Source organism: Anabrus simplex, chromosome 8 (genome assembly GCF_040414725.1).
Source record: "Anabrus simplex isolate iqAnaSimp1 chromosome 8, ASM4041472v1, whole genome shotgun sequence".
NCBI classification, from domain to species: domain Eukaryota; kingdom Metazoa; phylum Arthropoda; class Insecta; order Orthoptera; family Tettigoniidae; genus Anabrus; species Anabrus simplex.
The window spans coordinates 128,920,457-128,937,822 of NC_090272.1; the positions used below are offsets into that span (position 1 = coordinate 128,920,457).

At 38.2% G+C, this 17,366-nt stretch overlaps 1 protein-coding gene across 1 annotated transcript in view; it reads right to left on the reverse strand.

Moving 5' to 3' along the window:
* LOC136878884 (zinc finger protein on ecdysone puffs) overlaps positions 1 to 17,366 on the reverse strand; it is a 304,897-nt gene that overhangs the window by 68,264 nt on the left and 219,267 nt on the right. The window contains exon 10 of the mRNA XM_068228845.1: positions 2,322 to 2,442. Coding sequence (XP_068084946.1) covers positions 2,322 to 2,442 — 121 coding nt within the window. The remainder of the gene's footprint in view (positions 1 to 2,321; positions 2,443 to 17,366) is intronic.

Genomic DNA, 17,366 nt, shown 5'->3' on the forward strand with positions numbered 1-17,366 from the left:
GTTCGTCTCCAGGGCGAACATGTTGAGGAATAAATATCTAAACATGAAGAATGAAGATGTAGAATGTTAATACAGTTTGTTTTATTTAAATATCTTTCAGGGGTTTCACACGAAAACTTCAGAGGCATTACTTTTTAGCACGCCCTTGTATTTAATTATTATTATTATTATTATTATTATTATTAACGTTCCTGGGCACAATGGACTACTTGAGCTGTTTCATGTTCACTTTCTCTTCGAAGGGTGTACTGTTTAGTTCTTGTGATCTGCCCAGTACTTTTTCATTCGCTCCGATCATAATCTATTCAATTTGTCCAAAGTCGCTATAGCCCTTCTATACGTCATTTCTTCTAAAAATCTGCGAGTCTTAAGAAGGCTTTTAATTTTATTTTTGTTCCCAGCATCTGCTACCTTGAGTCAAATTGCTTTGAAACCTTGATGAATTTTGTGGATTAATTGTCGTCCTGTCTTCTTACCAAGTTTTCTCATCACTAGCTGTCATAAAACACTATTTTAATTTATATTAGCCAGTAAGTTATAGTTATACTACTGACACGACTGAATATAGGAAAATTCATGCAATAAATAAAATTGCTCATACAATTCAGGTGAGTTACCAGGTGCACAAGTCTTTTCCTGTTTCACTAAGAGATGGCCCAGCAAACAGTACGCAGCGTATGAATTTGACACATACATCAGTTTATTTTTCTGACATTAACCTACCAACACACACAAGTTGATTCCACCAAACACTAGTGCTATTGTGTTGTATCGTTCAGTGATCATGTCGACATTTGTGTCTGGAGAAGAAAAATTTGCGGCGAGCTATATAATCAAAAGAAAAGGGCTGTTGAAAGTCATCGTTTGTTGGTAGAAACATATGGTGAACACGCTCAATCGTTTAGAACATGTGAGATATGGTTTCGACAATCTAAAAGGGGTGATTTCAATGTGAAAGACAGTGCACGCTCTGGATGATGACCTAACTCAAACTCAACAGCAATTAAAACAAGCATTAAATGTCTCACAAGAAACAATCAGCAGATGTTTATGAGCAATGGAGATCACTACACTCGATAAATGGGTCCAACAGGATTTGACTAAATGGCAAATGGAAAATCGCTAAGTCACTTGTGAAATGCTGCTTCAACCCCATGAATGAACAACATTTCTGCACTGAATTGTGACGGGTGACAAAAAATGGATTTAATTTGAAAATCCCAAGCGGAGATAATTGTGCCTGCCATGTGACGAAGCTGGTCCTTCAAAAACCAAGGCCAAATTACTTCCGCAAGAAGACCATTCTTTGTGTATAGCGGGACCACAGCGGTATTGTGTATTATAAACTCTTGAAGCCCTGCGAAACCGTTAAAAATGCACAACGCCATCACCAACGAATGATTAATTTTTTTTTTTTGCTAGGGGCTTTACGTCGCACCGACACAGATAGGTCTTATGGCGACGATGGTATAGGAAAGGCCTACGAGTTGGAAGGAAGCGGCCGTGGCCTTAATTAAGGTACAGCCCCAGCATTTGCCTGGTGTGAAAAATGGGAAACCACAGAAAACCATCTTCAGAGAGGCTGCCGATAGTGGGATTCGAACCTACTATCTCCCGGATGCAAGCTCACAGCCGCACGCAATGATTAATTTAAATCATTTACTGATCAAAAGATGACCGGAATGGGCCAAAGGACATGGCAAAGTGATTTTGTTACACGACAATGCACTGTCACATACAGCAAAACCAGTGAAAGACACCTTGAAATCGCCTGGATGGGGCATCCTGCTGCTCCCGTCGTAATCCCCCGACCTGGTGCCTTCTATCACCTCTTCGGATCAATGAGGCACACGCTCGGAGAGCAGCACTTCAGCAATTTCAAGGAAGTTGGAAAATGGCTTGACGAAAGGTGTGCCACAAAAGACAAGCAGTTTTTCCAGCATGGTATTTATAACTTACCTGAAAGATGGGTCAAGTGTGTAGAAGCCGGTGACCAATATTTTGAATAAACAAAAAATGTATTTCCCTTGAAAATTACACGTTTTCTTTACCACAAAAAGTTATGCAATCACCTGGTAATCTTGTTTCTCACATGCTGGAATCACATCATAGAAGTCAGGGAACTATCACCACGTGAATGATAAGAGTTTTTTTAAAAATTTGTTATGAAAATTATATGAGCTTGTCTTTCTCCTCTATTCAGAAGAGGCAGTATTTTTATTCGCTTAAAAAAATTGGAGACAGCTAAGTAGAATACAAGAAAATTATCTGTACATAATATATGATATTAACTACAGTATGTTTCATCACATCCAACATACCATCAACAGATCCCACTGAATCAAGAATCATAAAGTTGTCAAGGTTGAGCTCCTTTTCGTCATCCTTTCCACCACCCTCTTCATCGTCACTCTTGGATTTGTCTGCCAAGAGAGCCTTGAACTGAAACATTGAAAATGACACAATATTAAAATAAAAATTCTATTAAAGGCAGTATTGAAGGGTGACAATAAATCTTGCATATAATGGTGGCAAGCTATATACTGTACCGTAATTCATAAAAAGTCATAACAAATACTGTACCAACAGAAATTCAGACTGTTCACTAATAAGAATACACCTTTTAATTTCACTTCTGTTGAGATTTGAGTATGAGATGCCAGCACCGTAGCTTACCAGACTTGTTGCATGGTCCATTAAAACAATAACACTGAATGTTAAACAAGCAAACATAAGAAAGATGGCCATGTCGCACAAAACTGCCTTTTCTGTTTACATGTAGTAGTAGTAGTAGTAGTAGTAGTAGTAGTAGTAGTAGTAGTAGTAGTAGTAGTAATTTGTCCATAAATATATGTATTATATTGTTTGTATGTATGTATGTATGTTTGTTCAGTCTTCAGCCCCAAGGCTGGTTGAATCCTCAACAGCTCCACCATCAGCTGTCATAGATGGCCTAGGAATCATTGAAGAGGTGTACTAGGGAAATGAGTGGTGAGGTAGTTTCCCGTTGCTTTCCTCACTGAGTCAGAAGTTGCTATTACTTAACAGTCTGCCAAGCCCACTGAAATGCATGCACCAGCCGACCCTATGAGCAACATTTTCACACCATTCACAGCAGGGACTGGCTGCAGAAGGAATTACGTTACCAGCATCGCTCATACCTCAGTCACCTTCATATTCAAAGCCAAGGATAAGCCAGAGACAGATCAATGAAAGTAACAACACTGCTCTAGCCCATACCAGAAGACACAGTGCACAGTAAACACTAGGTCGTGCCAGCTAAGGCATGCATTTAGAGTAATTGTACATCTCTTAACTCACTGGATCCAAATATTAAATTTACAGCTGAAGATGAAATTGATCATTCACTTAATACTCTTGATGTCACCATTATACGAGAACAAGATAAGTTTGCCTACAAGGTTTAAAGGAAGCCTAGCTTCTCACCTGTTACTCTTAGGGCCTGTACTACGACAGCCAGATAAAAGTGCGGTATAAATTTATTTGGCAGTTTGGACATTTATCTGGTAGTTCGGTTTAAAACCCGTACTACGACTTTCGTTTATGGACAATCTGGGAGAATATTCTCGAGGTTAGCTATGCCGAAGTTGGAGAGGCTGTTAACGCTCTTATCTGGGACTTCACTCCTATCGGCGCGCTACTGTAAGAACCAAGATGGCTACGCATCAAGATGAATCTACATCTGCATGATGCTGTACGAAATTAAGTTGTTACAAGGTAATCTATGTATACATTTATAAAGTATGTCATGCTCCCTGTCCAGCTATCACAGAAATCTTAAAATTTTCCCAAGCTAGCAAGTTGTTGCTACTGAGTATACGAGTTGCACACAAGCAAGTTAACAGCAAGCTTCACGGGTAGCCGTGGTCGTTAGGGCAACATTGTTTGCTGCTATACAGTTTTTCGTGGGTTCTAGTCCTAAGGGTCTAACATTTTTTTTTTTTTACCTTCTAAATGTTAGTCGGTAGGGTACTAGAGGTGATAGTACACATTTCCTAATCATTAGAATGCGTGTCAAAAGTGTGGGTTCTATTCCAAATCTATCCGCGATGCACATATGGAGTAAAGGTAAACAACGTTGTTCATGGCGATTCGTCCGTCAAATGAGGATGTTAAGGAGGTTTGTTTTGCTACAAAAGTATTTACGCTAAAGTGAGATAAATGCTTGCCAGTTACTATTCTCACATTGTATTGAAAAGAAAGAAACTAGCTACTTATTCAATGAGCAAACAATAAATTGAATTAGTAATAAAATTAATGATCCTAAGCTGGATCAGTGGCATTAATCACGAATATAAACTTTACCTTTGCCGTAACGCGCATCCTCGTAAATAGTACTAGACAAAAAAGATAGATAACCTGAATCTTAACTTTTGCGTCCAGGTTACATTTTCAGTGTTATTTTTTATAACAGTTTCAGTTTCGTTATACAGTTAATTAATATTAACGTTTCTTCAAATGTGTATATTTCAGTTTTTGACCTGAACTTCCACATTATAGCTTAATAAGAGTGGATTCTAGTAATACAATTTCAAAAGGAATAGAGCTAAACAAACGAAAACACCAGGGAGCACGTATACCACCGCGCTAAATTTCATTATACTTTCAGTAACCTTCTTACCAACCCAATAAAAATGTTACTACATCTTCCGCATTACAATACCGTCGGTAGTACGTAAGAAAATATTTAACTTCTAGTTTGCAAAACTGCAGCCTACGTATCTGGCTGTTTACCTGACAGTCGTAGTACAGGCCCTTAAGAATAGTCCCATGCATCCTGGGGGGATTCGTAAAAGAGAAGCTTATCATGCCTTTGTTTATCGCACATTTAACTTACACCGTTTACACAAAGAGTAGAACAAAGAATTGCAATTTATACGTAACTTAGCTAAGTTTAATGGGTTTGGCATCAACCCCATCAATAGAAATATTGGAAAAATTAGTTTTTAAAAAATGCTTTAAGTTGGTTCCGCAGTTACATAAAAAAAACTTATATCTGCAACCTTCACTTACAAGAATCCTGATATTTCGCACCAAAAAAAAAAAAAAGTACCGGTATTTAAGGAACGTGACTTTCAAGTGCCTTTTTCAACCCATAATTAGGGTTTGTGGCTTTTAGCATTTGCAATAAATGCGAAATATGTTTAAACTTTGTCAGTGTATGTGCCTTCACCTTATACGATCCCTGCGAGTGGTTTTTAGCAATTTCGAATTAGCGATAAAATGCAAAATTGGTTCAAAATGCAAAATTGCACAATTTATGGGAAATAGATGTGAAATTCTCAGTTTTTTCTGAAATAAACACATATCTTTTTAAAAACGATGCATTTTTCTTAAAAATAAGATATATGTGGTTATTTATTTCAGTGAAAAGAATTATTATGGCGCCGTAAATCTTTCAATGTGTGGACTATCTTTCAACGGCCAAAGAGCGATCGAAAGAACAAACAATCACACAGCTTAACGCACTACGCGCGGCGATACATACTCGATTCATAGTTTGTGTTTCAAAGGTTGCCAATACGGATCTCGAAGATAACCAAGGTCTACCGATTCAGCACTAGAGAACCTAGGTATCACTTTCAAGCACACGCGTTCGCTCACTTTGTGTTGACTCTTGATCATAGTTGGTTATTCTTGACATAGGTGCTGAGTAGTAGTTCTGTTTTAAAGTACGGTAGGGATTTATTGTCTGTTAGCCATGGGTAGAAACGAAGTGACGATCAAACAGCGTGCCGGGAGTTAAAAATCGGAACATTTTCATATAAGCAATACAGATATATAGATGTGCCGACTTTGCAATCAAAGACTTGAATGGAAGAAGAAAGATCTTTTGGATAAACACTGCAAGATCAAAGATCATGTACTACTAAAGGAGCGATTTTTATCCCAACCAGCATGTGAACAGCATGGCGTCAAGCGGCAAGCCACAATAGTAGAAATGGACAGAAAGGCAAAACGAGCAACAAACGTTCATTGAGGATACTGTGTAGATGTGCCTACAGACTAATATCCCCATCCACAAGCTGGACCATCCTGCTTTCCGAGACTACCTTGAAAAGTAAGTGTCGATTTCAGACATACTTTTGGGCATTATTTATATTTGTGTTAATACATTTACACAATCTTGAATGGTATAGCCTACCTGACCGTGCAATATTCATAAACTAGCCTATATTCCTCATCTCTCACCCCCCTCCCCAAAGAGAACCACGTGGATCGCTTTTAAGTATTACTATTGCTATACGGCCTTGTTGAATTTTAGGTTAGGTAAACTTTGTACCAAAAACCATGTAGATGCACGTTTTCGAATATGAGGATTTCACGTGGAATTTTAGGTTAGGTTAATCAAATTTTCAACCAAAAAACCAAACAAATGTGGATGGACATTATTTTAAAATGTTGCAATTTAATAGACCATCTAGGATGTAAAATAATAGCTTGTTTTCATGTATATAAATGGAAGTTTATAGGGAAAAGCTTTAAAACTCAGTGATTTGCTAGGCCAGCACTACAACAAATCTTTACGTATTTGTCCTTACCTCTAAACTTTATTATTATTATTATTATTATTATTATTATTATTATTAGCATGTTAACGAAATGTTATTGGTCCCATAGGTACGTCCCAGGATCAGGAAATCTGCCTCAAATCAGTACCCATCAGATTATGTTCTTCGTTGCGGAGATTCTGCAAAGGCAGAGGTGAATGCTGCATTGGAAGGGAAGCACATTGTAGTAATCGCGGACGAGACGTCAGACAGCTGAGGCAGATGTGTCTTTGCTGTTCTATTCGGAATGATCACGCCAACTGCAGAACAACAATTTATTTGGCAAGCTGTTCATTTTTGGATACCGCCAACGGGACATCATGCAGCCGAGCCATCATTGATGCACTCAAAGACTATAGTATTGATTATGAACACGTGCTAGATTTAGTGTCAGACTCTGCCAGATACATGGGTACATGTTTCCAGGCATTACAGACAATTATTGGGGACCATCTTCTTCACTTCCAGTGCTTTGCACATAAGTTGCATCTTGTGGGGGACATTATTCTCAAGGAACTGTCACAGTTGAACAATTTAGTTTCAAAACTTAAGATGGCTTTTCTCCACTGTAGGAAGTTGAAGAACTCCTATCTAAATTTTTTGCAAGTTAATTTCCCTGATTTGAATGCACTGTTGTTCCCAGCTCCTGTCATCACCCGATGGAACTCTTGGTTTCGCTCAGCCCAGTATCTTGACAAGTACCTCACACCCCTGGTAGAGTTCTCTAGCTCTCGTGATGAGGATTCCCTAAATAGCGGTGGCCATTCAGTGTTGGAAATGTTTACAGATCAGAATATGCTTCCATTGCTGAAAGTTCAGATAAAGTTTGTTTCACAGATATCCGTAAAAATTAATGCAGCACTCACAGTACTGGAGGGATCATCTCACCCGTATGCTCACAAGCTGTGGGATGATCTTACCACTATTTGTGCAGAATTGAAGAGGTGTGCTGACGGATGGTTTCCGTAACAAGTAACCTGCTGAAGAGTTTCAGAAACAGTACGAAGAAAGAGAGAATTAAGGTGCAATTTAAGCAGGGTATGCTTAAATGCATAACTAATCTCTCGAAGCACATGGGCGTCGGTGATAATACTAATGTGTTTTTCAAAGAAGCGTGCAAATTATTTAATCTTGCAGTTGCAGGGCAAAACAGTGCTCTGGAACCCAAATCACTTGTGTCTTTGAAGCATAAGTTGCCATTTTTTAGAAGTGTCACTGTTGATCAGTTTGTCGATGGCTGCGAGGCACATCACCAACAGATGCTGCAGAAGATTAGAATGGACAAAACCACTGACACTCTTCAAATGTTGATGGCACTTCATTTCCTTCCTTCGCCTCGGCAGCACTGCAGTGCATTTGGGCCCCTACGAACAGTGTTGAACTTAGAGCGGCTTTTTAGCAAGTACAACAGGATTGTAACTGATAGGCAAACTCGAATGAAGGACACCATTCAAACAATTGGCATGTTGTACTTCAATCATCATTGAAATTCCTCTGGTAGGTCTGCTGTACTGTGATAAATGAATACATTCAGAATAGTACTTTTCTCCTTGAAATTGTGTTTGTAAATATGCATATTCGTGAGTGTGTTAATACTTCTTGCAATCTTATGCTGATGTTTGTTTTATTTTCCACAGTGTATTCAAAACTGCATGACAAGCAATTTGTGATTAAACAGTATGATTTAACTCCCAAATGTTGTCTGCAACTTCATAAATTATGCCTATTTTTAACAACCAATTTGCTACAATACGCTAAATTTGAAAAGTATAGAACTGCCATTTGGTTGTGATTATCAGAACTACTATCGACCAGGTATACTCAGCCATATATCAACAGAACACGGAAACATGCAGAAGTTTAAAATATTACAAAAATGACTGAAACTGCTCTGAAAATCGGGAGATCGGTCCCAGCGATCGGGAGATAGGGAAGAACAATGAAATATCAGGAGTCTCCCACTTAAATTGGGAGAGTTAGCACGTCTGCAGAAAGTAGTTATCGGTTTGGACCAGTGAAATTATACTTAAGTCACAAATTCATAATGCAGATGAGTCGTATTTATTGTACAGCAGAACATCGATTCTCCAATTTTTGGGTGACCATGGAAACAATTGTACAATAGAGAAAATGAAAAATCCATAAAAATTAAATTAAAACCACCAAACTTTTCACTAAACATCAAAATAATCATAAAAACAATGTAATTTGTGTAATTACAATCTCACCAATACACCTATATGAATTACACACATTAAAAATCTCAATATTTTAAATTCATATTTGCCGTGGAAACTAAATTCATATTTGCCGTGGAAACTATGTCGCTTTCCTATGCAAACTTCTTTCAGAAAAGTATTTCAGCCAAGTCCGTCAAAAAAATATACTACTACATAATGCCAAACCAAGCAACAATCTATCACAAGTGAAAACTACAGGGTAAAAAGGAGGTAAGTCAATAAATGGGATAAAATGATTTAAGAACATAACCATACAGAATGAGTGGCATATTTTGCATGGGGTAAATTGCAGAGCAAAAGGAAGGCTAGTCAGTGAGAAATTCATATTGAAAATTTTACCTCCAGGGAAAGAGGAGGTAAGTCATATTATTGCATCTATTAGAATGCAGCTCTCCAGAGTACGGAGTGTGTTAAATGTGGCAACACCGCTCCAAGAAGAATAAGAATAAGACCTACTAGGGCAAACTGTTGTTTTTTGGCAGTAATTATTGTATGCCAGTTAAGTTTCAACATGGATTCAAATACCTGTGCAGAGAGTGAAGGTGATCAAGAACCATGTTCATCTTATCAAAGTAGTAAGAAGAAGAGTTATGGTAGGATCAAGGATGCCAACAAAAAATTGAGAGTCCTGTCTCATGAGATTGGTGATCCATGTAATTGTAGGTTAAAGTGTTTCAACATTATTGACGTAAAGCAACGAAATAAAAAAGAACGACTTTAATAGTTCGCAGTGTTGGGAGGAACAAACTATACATTTGGCTGGTTTAATTTCAGCTCACGATATTAAACAGAGGAGGCCATGAAAAGATGAAGATGCCATCCTTCGAGGTAACAGTTTCAAGTAAAAGGTACAGGTGTCAAATGAAAATGATGCACAAGAAATTGACATGCATCAAAAAGCTTTCAGGTCCTAGCATGGGATTTCCAAAAAGAGGCTTGAAAATATCCAGCGATTCATAAGAAGTAATTCACTAATAGGCATCGATACGCGAGGCAAACACTCTAACCGCCACATTAAATTATCAGTAGAAGGTGAAAGGTTGGTTGTAGATCAAATCTCATCATTTAAGGGTTGTGAAAGTCATTATAGCAGAAAGAGATCAGAGAAGGTGTATGAGGGTAATCCCAAAAATAAAGCCTCCTATTTTGTTTATAAATACAGAACTCTGTTCGTGTGGCTGTTGGTCACAATATTGTAGAGAGTGTTTACCGCACTTGCATAGACATGCACACGCCGTGTTGAGGCACTCGGTCTTGACTTGGAAGCTGTTGAGAATGGAGCTCCCGTTGGGTGTTACCGCCAAGTGCAAAGTGGGCGCAGTTATTCGGTTTTTGAACACAAAAGGTACTGAACCGATTGAAATCCATCGCCAATTGACGGAAGTGTAGGCGAGTCTTGCATGGATGTCAAAAATGTTCGTAAGCGGTGTAGACAGTTAGCAGCCGGTCGGACTGAAATTCACGACGAACAAAGGAGCGGGAGACCATCAATTTCCGTCGAGACAGTCACGAAGGTTGAGCAAATCATGCGTGAAGATCGGCGATCACCCTGGATTAACGTAACAGAAAACTCCTTTATACAGTTGGATCAATATTTCAATCCAAATTACAATCTTAATAACATTTCCGAAAAACTGAATATTCTATTTGACCTGCTCATTCATATTTGCAGAAACACAAAATCCAATAGTCAAGGTCCGATTTTTCGTTGTATTTACAGTACTTTACTTAGGCAATCCTCTGTATTCCCGAATCCCTTCTCAAGGCTTCGTTAAAACCTCACCCCCTCCTCCCCTCATTCACGCTTCATTTCCAGCTTCCCTCAACTTGTTGCAACATGAGGCGATTCCCATACGACATATGTCATAAGTATAATCTTCCCCCTAACATAAATCTTTCTAACTTAGCTGTCATTTTATCGAGGTCAACTGTACGGTCCGCACTGAACTGCAAAACCCTACCACCTTTAATTACTATTATGTATTTAGACCTCCATGCACAACAATCATCACCTTTCAAGATTCTAAAAACAGAAGAGCCTTTCTAACATCATGCATTGTATTCATGTACACTGAATATATGAATATCTTGAGAGGACAGAGTGACTTCGGCTCAGATGAAATTGAATCGAAAGCAGCATATTTAAGGAGCCAGCCTTTATTAAACTTCTACGCATCCTTGACCAGCAATTTATGGATCACTACCGTAAACAACTTTTTAAGGTAGTGCAGCGTACCAGATTTTTACGAATCTCTATTAAAGAGCAACTTTTTAACGTAATGCATCTTTTGAATCTTACCTTAACTTCATAGATGGTAGGTATATTTCATTTTTTATGTCATTGACACTGCACCGTGTCTTAAAATGCTAGAACTTTCAACGGAATTTTATTTTATGTAACCAGTGTTAACTTCAACTGTATGAGTTGCACATACAATTTTTAATACCATTGTGTCTTTACATTGTTTACTTTATTCAATATTTTTGTGCTGATTTGCTTTAAGGCTGATGATGACCTTCAGTTAGGTTGAAATTAGCCCTGAACATAAATGTACTGTAAAACATTGTACAGTTTGTATTAAATCTGCTAGTAGACTGGACTTACACGATGTGCGGGATGACACTTAGAGCCTTTCTTACCATACGGTAAACCTGTGATTTACATTTCCTAAGCAACCGACCGATGACGCGCTAGGCGCGTGCTCCGCACAGGCTTATGAAGTAGCGTCACGCGGCCGCATTGAACGTGCCAAAATGGAGGGTACAAAGAGAATCTATTAACCATTTTAAATGAATAGTGCAAAAACTCAATTATCTGTGGCATCTCACGACAAGAAAGTACTGGGCTATACCAGGCGAATGCACTAGTCTTTTTTGGTTCCACTAAGAGATAGCGCCAGTGAAAAATATGAAGGGTATGAATTTGACACGTACCATATTTACTCGTATTAGACCCCCACCCCCTTGGCGTGTCGAGATGAAGAAAATTTAAAAAATAAATCTCGCATATAAGACTCCCCCAACGCAATTCGTCAGTGAAGAACGATTCCGCTTCGAAGCGGATACAAGTCTTATTGCAGCTCTAATGAAAATGCACAAATTTGTGAATAGATTTGTCTGTATGACATATGCAATGAAAACGCGTCGAATCCATGCGGTACATCCGTGTTTCGTAGTTAAGAAATATCCGCCTCCGTAGCTTAGGTCTACTGCAGTTCTGACGACGTCGCACAAATAGGTGAAAAGGCTTAGCTTCGTGTCCAACTGGCACATTGCAAGCATGCATCAGTAATGCTATATGTCTGTGTTTTGTAGTTAATTATGTCCACCAGCGTAATGGTTAGCACAATTAGTTTTGCTGTTCTCGGGAGTCTGACTTCGATTCCCGATACCGTACTGCCAGAGATTAACGAATGGCAGCACGGCTGACATGCGGTAAAATCGGAACATGCAACTCCCTTCCACATAGGGTGCGTCTAAAAAGAGCTGTACCACCTCGGGATGAGGAAACGATTTTACTTTAGTTGAGAAATATTCGCGGGCTGTTGCTGTTTAAACAGCAGGCGAGAACATCAGAAAGTGGACAATTAATATCTCGTAACTCGGGCCAATATAGGTATGTATTTGTAGAGAAATAAGTTTAAAACGTGATAAAAGCTTTCCAATTAAAACTATTGTTTTACTTGCCAACATACCTAACAAATAATAATTTTATGTCTCCAGTACTTTAAACGATTTCCGGAGACGCCAAACAAAACATACTGGAGTGTGCGTTAATAAAAAAGGCAAGGAACATACGAAATTAAACATTATGATAATAAAATGCATGTAGATATCAAAAAATGCAGTATATTTTCCTGTTATTTATTTCTATTCTTTCCGTCGAACTTTTGGCACTATCAGGACGATAATACACCTAATCTAAACAATGTGGTCTGTCTTATCCCATGGACAGCTGTTTACGTAAATCCTGATGCGATAAATGTACAGAACAAGCATGAAATATACCATACTCAAAAAAAAGTGTCAGTGTTTCAACAGCCGCAGTTATCAAAAGAACGTTTCCAGTCACTATGTATTACATTCGGAAGTACAACTCATAATATACACCAGTTATCAGCTAATGGTTTGGCAGTCTTCTACAGCACGGCTTTATTCGGAAGGAGTAGATTCTTCTACGTATACACCAACTCTGAATATCAGAGACCATCTTCAGAAACCATTTGGGAATAGATTCACACTGTTTAGACTCTATAGTCTGGAATGAAATTATTTTTAAAAGGTTAAAAAAGATGGGACCTCGTATGCTCTCGATTGCAGTGCATGGCTCAAAGAGAATGAAGCATGGCTGATGCGACTGATGAGATGGCAGTGAAGATGACGTCACTTGGAATGTCGACATGCCAGCAACAGGGCAGAGAAGTTGGCGTGCAAGGCGATAATTCAAATGAAACAGTGATCAGGTTTACTGTGTGGTAGGCCTACTGTTGAACTGACAGAGACAAATGACTGGCCATTAAGTTCTTTTGTATCAATATTTAATTATATGATAACACGATACCCTCATCTCTTTCTTCTACGGGGTCGAGTATGAAGTGAGACGAATTTTTGTAGCGAGTTTTTACGGCCGTATGCCCTTCCCGACGTCAACCTCACAAGAGGGACTGATATGTAACGAATGACGTGATACGACATATGAGTAACAACACAGTAAAGGTTTCCACCTATTCAATACAAAATATATTCACAATATTTTAAAATTACATGGAACTAGTTTCGACCCATCTAAGGGTCATCATCAGCCACATCAAAGCAAAGATCACTCTTGACGAAATCATAAGAACATGTTAATTTCAACAGTAAGATTATTATGGAATAACAAGTGAATGTGGTAAATGAAAAGAGATGTTAGTATGGGACAGGTGAGTAATAGCTAATAAATATACAAGGAATATACATAAGAGGTTTGGAACAAAGTATAAAAGGGGGCTTAGTGTTGTAAAAATTATATAATTATGGAAAACAGTAAGTCCTTATAATGAAGAATGCAATGTGAAATGACTATCTCAATGAAATCTCAGAGAAACCCAACATACTCTTCGATCTATTTATCACTTTCCTCAGAAACAATAATGCAGCCAACCAAAACTCAATCCTAAATTTAATCAAAGGTACTTTTCCGAGACAATTACCCTTTCTCCCGCACCCTTCAACCCCACCTTAAGCCCTCTTCCCCTCCTAAACCACCTCCACTCTTCCTAAGTCATATATAATTTTATATGTGTCATCGGTCTTAATATAAGACTGGGAATTTCACGCTTTTGTGTCAAAATGTTATTAAAAAACGCAGTCGTTTTATCTGCGCAGATTACATTTGATAACTTTGTATCATTTCGCACTCCTACTGACTTGTATAGCAACCGTGCTTTCCACCTGAGCTCAAGGTCGCAAGTAACAGTAATTTCTGAAGTGGCTGGCAGCTGGCCGGGAGGTAAACTACCTGGGGATGTAAATCAGCTGGTACTTTGCCTTGCATGCAACCACCTCCGCGCAAGCACTGGGTAGCTACCTGGAGTTAGACACTGATACACGGAGTTGGCCAGACTGATTTTCAGCGACTTCTCGCTTTCGAGTGTGGTGCTATCTATCGTCAGATGTATGAAACACATTTTGATTGTCTTATTTTCCTGCGCTTGCATGTGTTGATTGTCATCAAAAAGCCTAATAAGGGGAGTCTAAAGAGTTATGGCCAACGATTCATGTCAAGCTTTCGTGATTTTAATCTGAGCTTCAAAATCAATACCTTATTGGGATTAAAATCTCGAGATTACATTTTCTTACTCCAGTTATAACGTGTCTTGTAACAAGTATTCTTGTAGTAGATTGGTCAAATTGCTTCCTCCGTAATAGAAGGTACGCAGGTTTTCATTGTCTTTCTAATTTACATTAAAAAATTTATTTTCGTTCCCTGCCGTTATTCTTAACTCTTTTTCACGCGCTTCCATATACATATATACACCACCGAGCTCGATAGCTGCGGTCGCTTAAGCGTGGCCAGTATCCAGTAATCGGGAGATAGAGGGTTCAAACCTCACTGTAGGCAGCCCTGAAGATGGTTTTCCGTGGTTTCCCATTTTCACACCAGGCAAATGCTGTGGCTGTACCTTAAAACGGCCACTTCCTTCCCATTCCTAGGCCTTTCCTTTCCCATCGTCACCATAAGAAGACGTAAAGCAATAGAAGAAAAAAAAAACGTATATACACCCACATCTTCCGTATGGACTTACTGCCTTTGAGCATTCTGTCCTAGGCTTCTGTGAATTGATTAAGTCTCCACGATGCTCCATTTGAAACTAGCTCTGTGACCTCGTTTCGTTCCACATGCTTCTATTTATTGATAATGCATTTCATTCTAATGTTTAACTTTATGAAGATAAAATTGGAATGTACAGTTAAAGAACTAATCGGGGTAAATATCCATCATAGGAAGAGGAATTCGGGAATGGAATAGTTTCCAATTTTTTCGAAATCATTTACAAGAACACTGTGTAAAAAACTGATAGGGAAACTGCTACCTGGGCGACAGTTCTATATGCTATATTAATTGCAACATCGCTTTCTATAAGTAGCACACATATAAAGCATTTTGCTAGTAGACATAATATTGTGATTAAACATTTCAATGAAATATATTAACAAAAGAACGTAAGTAAAAAGGCATACAGATTAATACAACGTTAATAATGAAAATAAAAAAGATTCGTCATAATGAAGACTCGAACCTGCAAACCTCGTATTATGAACTGAGCGCGTTAGCCATTATGCTACAAGGAAGTTTTGGGTAAGTGGGATACATAGGAGTGAGTTATACCTGGTGTCTGAAAACTGAAAAAAGTACAAAATTAAATCCCATTTGAAATTATTTCCAAATAGGTCCTGATTTTATATCTTTTTAGAGTTACTTTGCGCAAGCTTGACGTATGAAATGTGTTCCCTACGCTATCAATGCGAGAGGCTGCTGTGACCGTTGCAACTCAAAGGAAGCATTAATGTTCAAAATCCTGCAATACAACATCGATCACTGTTACAGTATAATGCTTTTTTCAGTATACTGACTAATTTGAGTTGTATGTCACCAGAAATACAGCTAATAATGTTCAGCTCTCAAAACTTGCCCGGCAGGTAGTCTTTATCGGGCCCTCGAATTGGCCGATAAATTACGCGCCGGGTAATGATGATTTATTCTGCCGATAGCGCTACCCGGAAGTGGTCAAACAGAAACATCCTTTTACGTGGGGGGCAATTTAAGCGCTACTTTACCAGTAGGTGGTAGAACCGGTACTTTATTGTAATTAGTAGAGCCCGAATTTTCATGCAAATGCATGTTCCTAAATAAGCTGGTTACACTTCGGAAACTTTGCAAATATTCGTTTCATGACTAACCAGTTCCAAACAACCGTACTTTTTCCATGCATCATTGGATGTTTTGCCCTTCTTGGGAGAAAATTCATGCATAATACAAATTTTGAACATTTCTGATTTAATAGCGAATAATTGGACGTTTACATTGGATTATATGACTTCTCTTCTGACTCTGACCCATATATTATGTTAACTTGCATGATAGTGCCTTTATTGAACACTGGTTTGCAAAATTTGGGACAGTATGTGGATGTTATTTGTCTATCATTGAGAGTGAAAGAAAATGTATTCCTGGCATATTACTTGACATCCAAAGTTAGATGCATAGAGGTCCTATAGTACAGTTAGCCAAGCACTTATCTGTTGCTTGAGTAAACACTGATATAAGCAGGAAGACTCCGCGTCAACCGCTCTAATCCTAAGAAATAACTTGTCCCAGTAAAAACTGAACCCTAAATTTTGCATTACTAAATGACAAGCAATTTCTTTTTTCGTCTACGATAGACGAAGAAATTAAAACTTGAATCACACTTCCGTGACGTTGCGTTACTGAGATAGCAACTTACAAAACTTGATTTTGCACTGTATCCTGTATTGTTTTTCTGGAATTCCTACTCGACTCTCACTAGTCGCATATCTAAGGCCAAATAATTGAGAAAAGAAGTGAGTTGGAAAGCAGCATGCTTACACGCTTCAAATTGTAATTTAGTGTTGGACTGTGCTGTGAAGTGTTGATGTCAAGCCACCTGTTAGAAGTCTACGAAGAGACCTCGTCTCCATATGGATTGAGAGAAAGGTGATTCTCTCTACATGGATTGAGAGAAAGGTAATTCTAAGTTAATTTTTGAAAAAAAATAATTTCAGATATACTTTGTCCTAAATGTCTTCATTTAAATATGAACCTGTCACTTCTTGTGATGTAGGAAGATCATTTTCTGTGTTCAGGATGTTCTGTCAGATAAACGAATTAAATTAAATGAAGAAAATGTGGAGAAATTAGCTGTAGAAGGAAATGAAAATATAACAAATAGAACTGACTTTTGATAGTGGCTATTTTCTGGCTTATTATGCATATTCCGCCAATTGATAGTGCATGAATGCATGCATATTTTGAGATTTTATAGTGCATGGA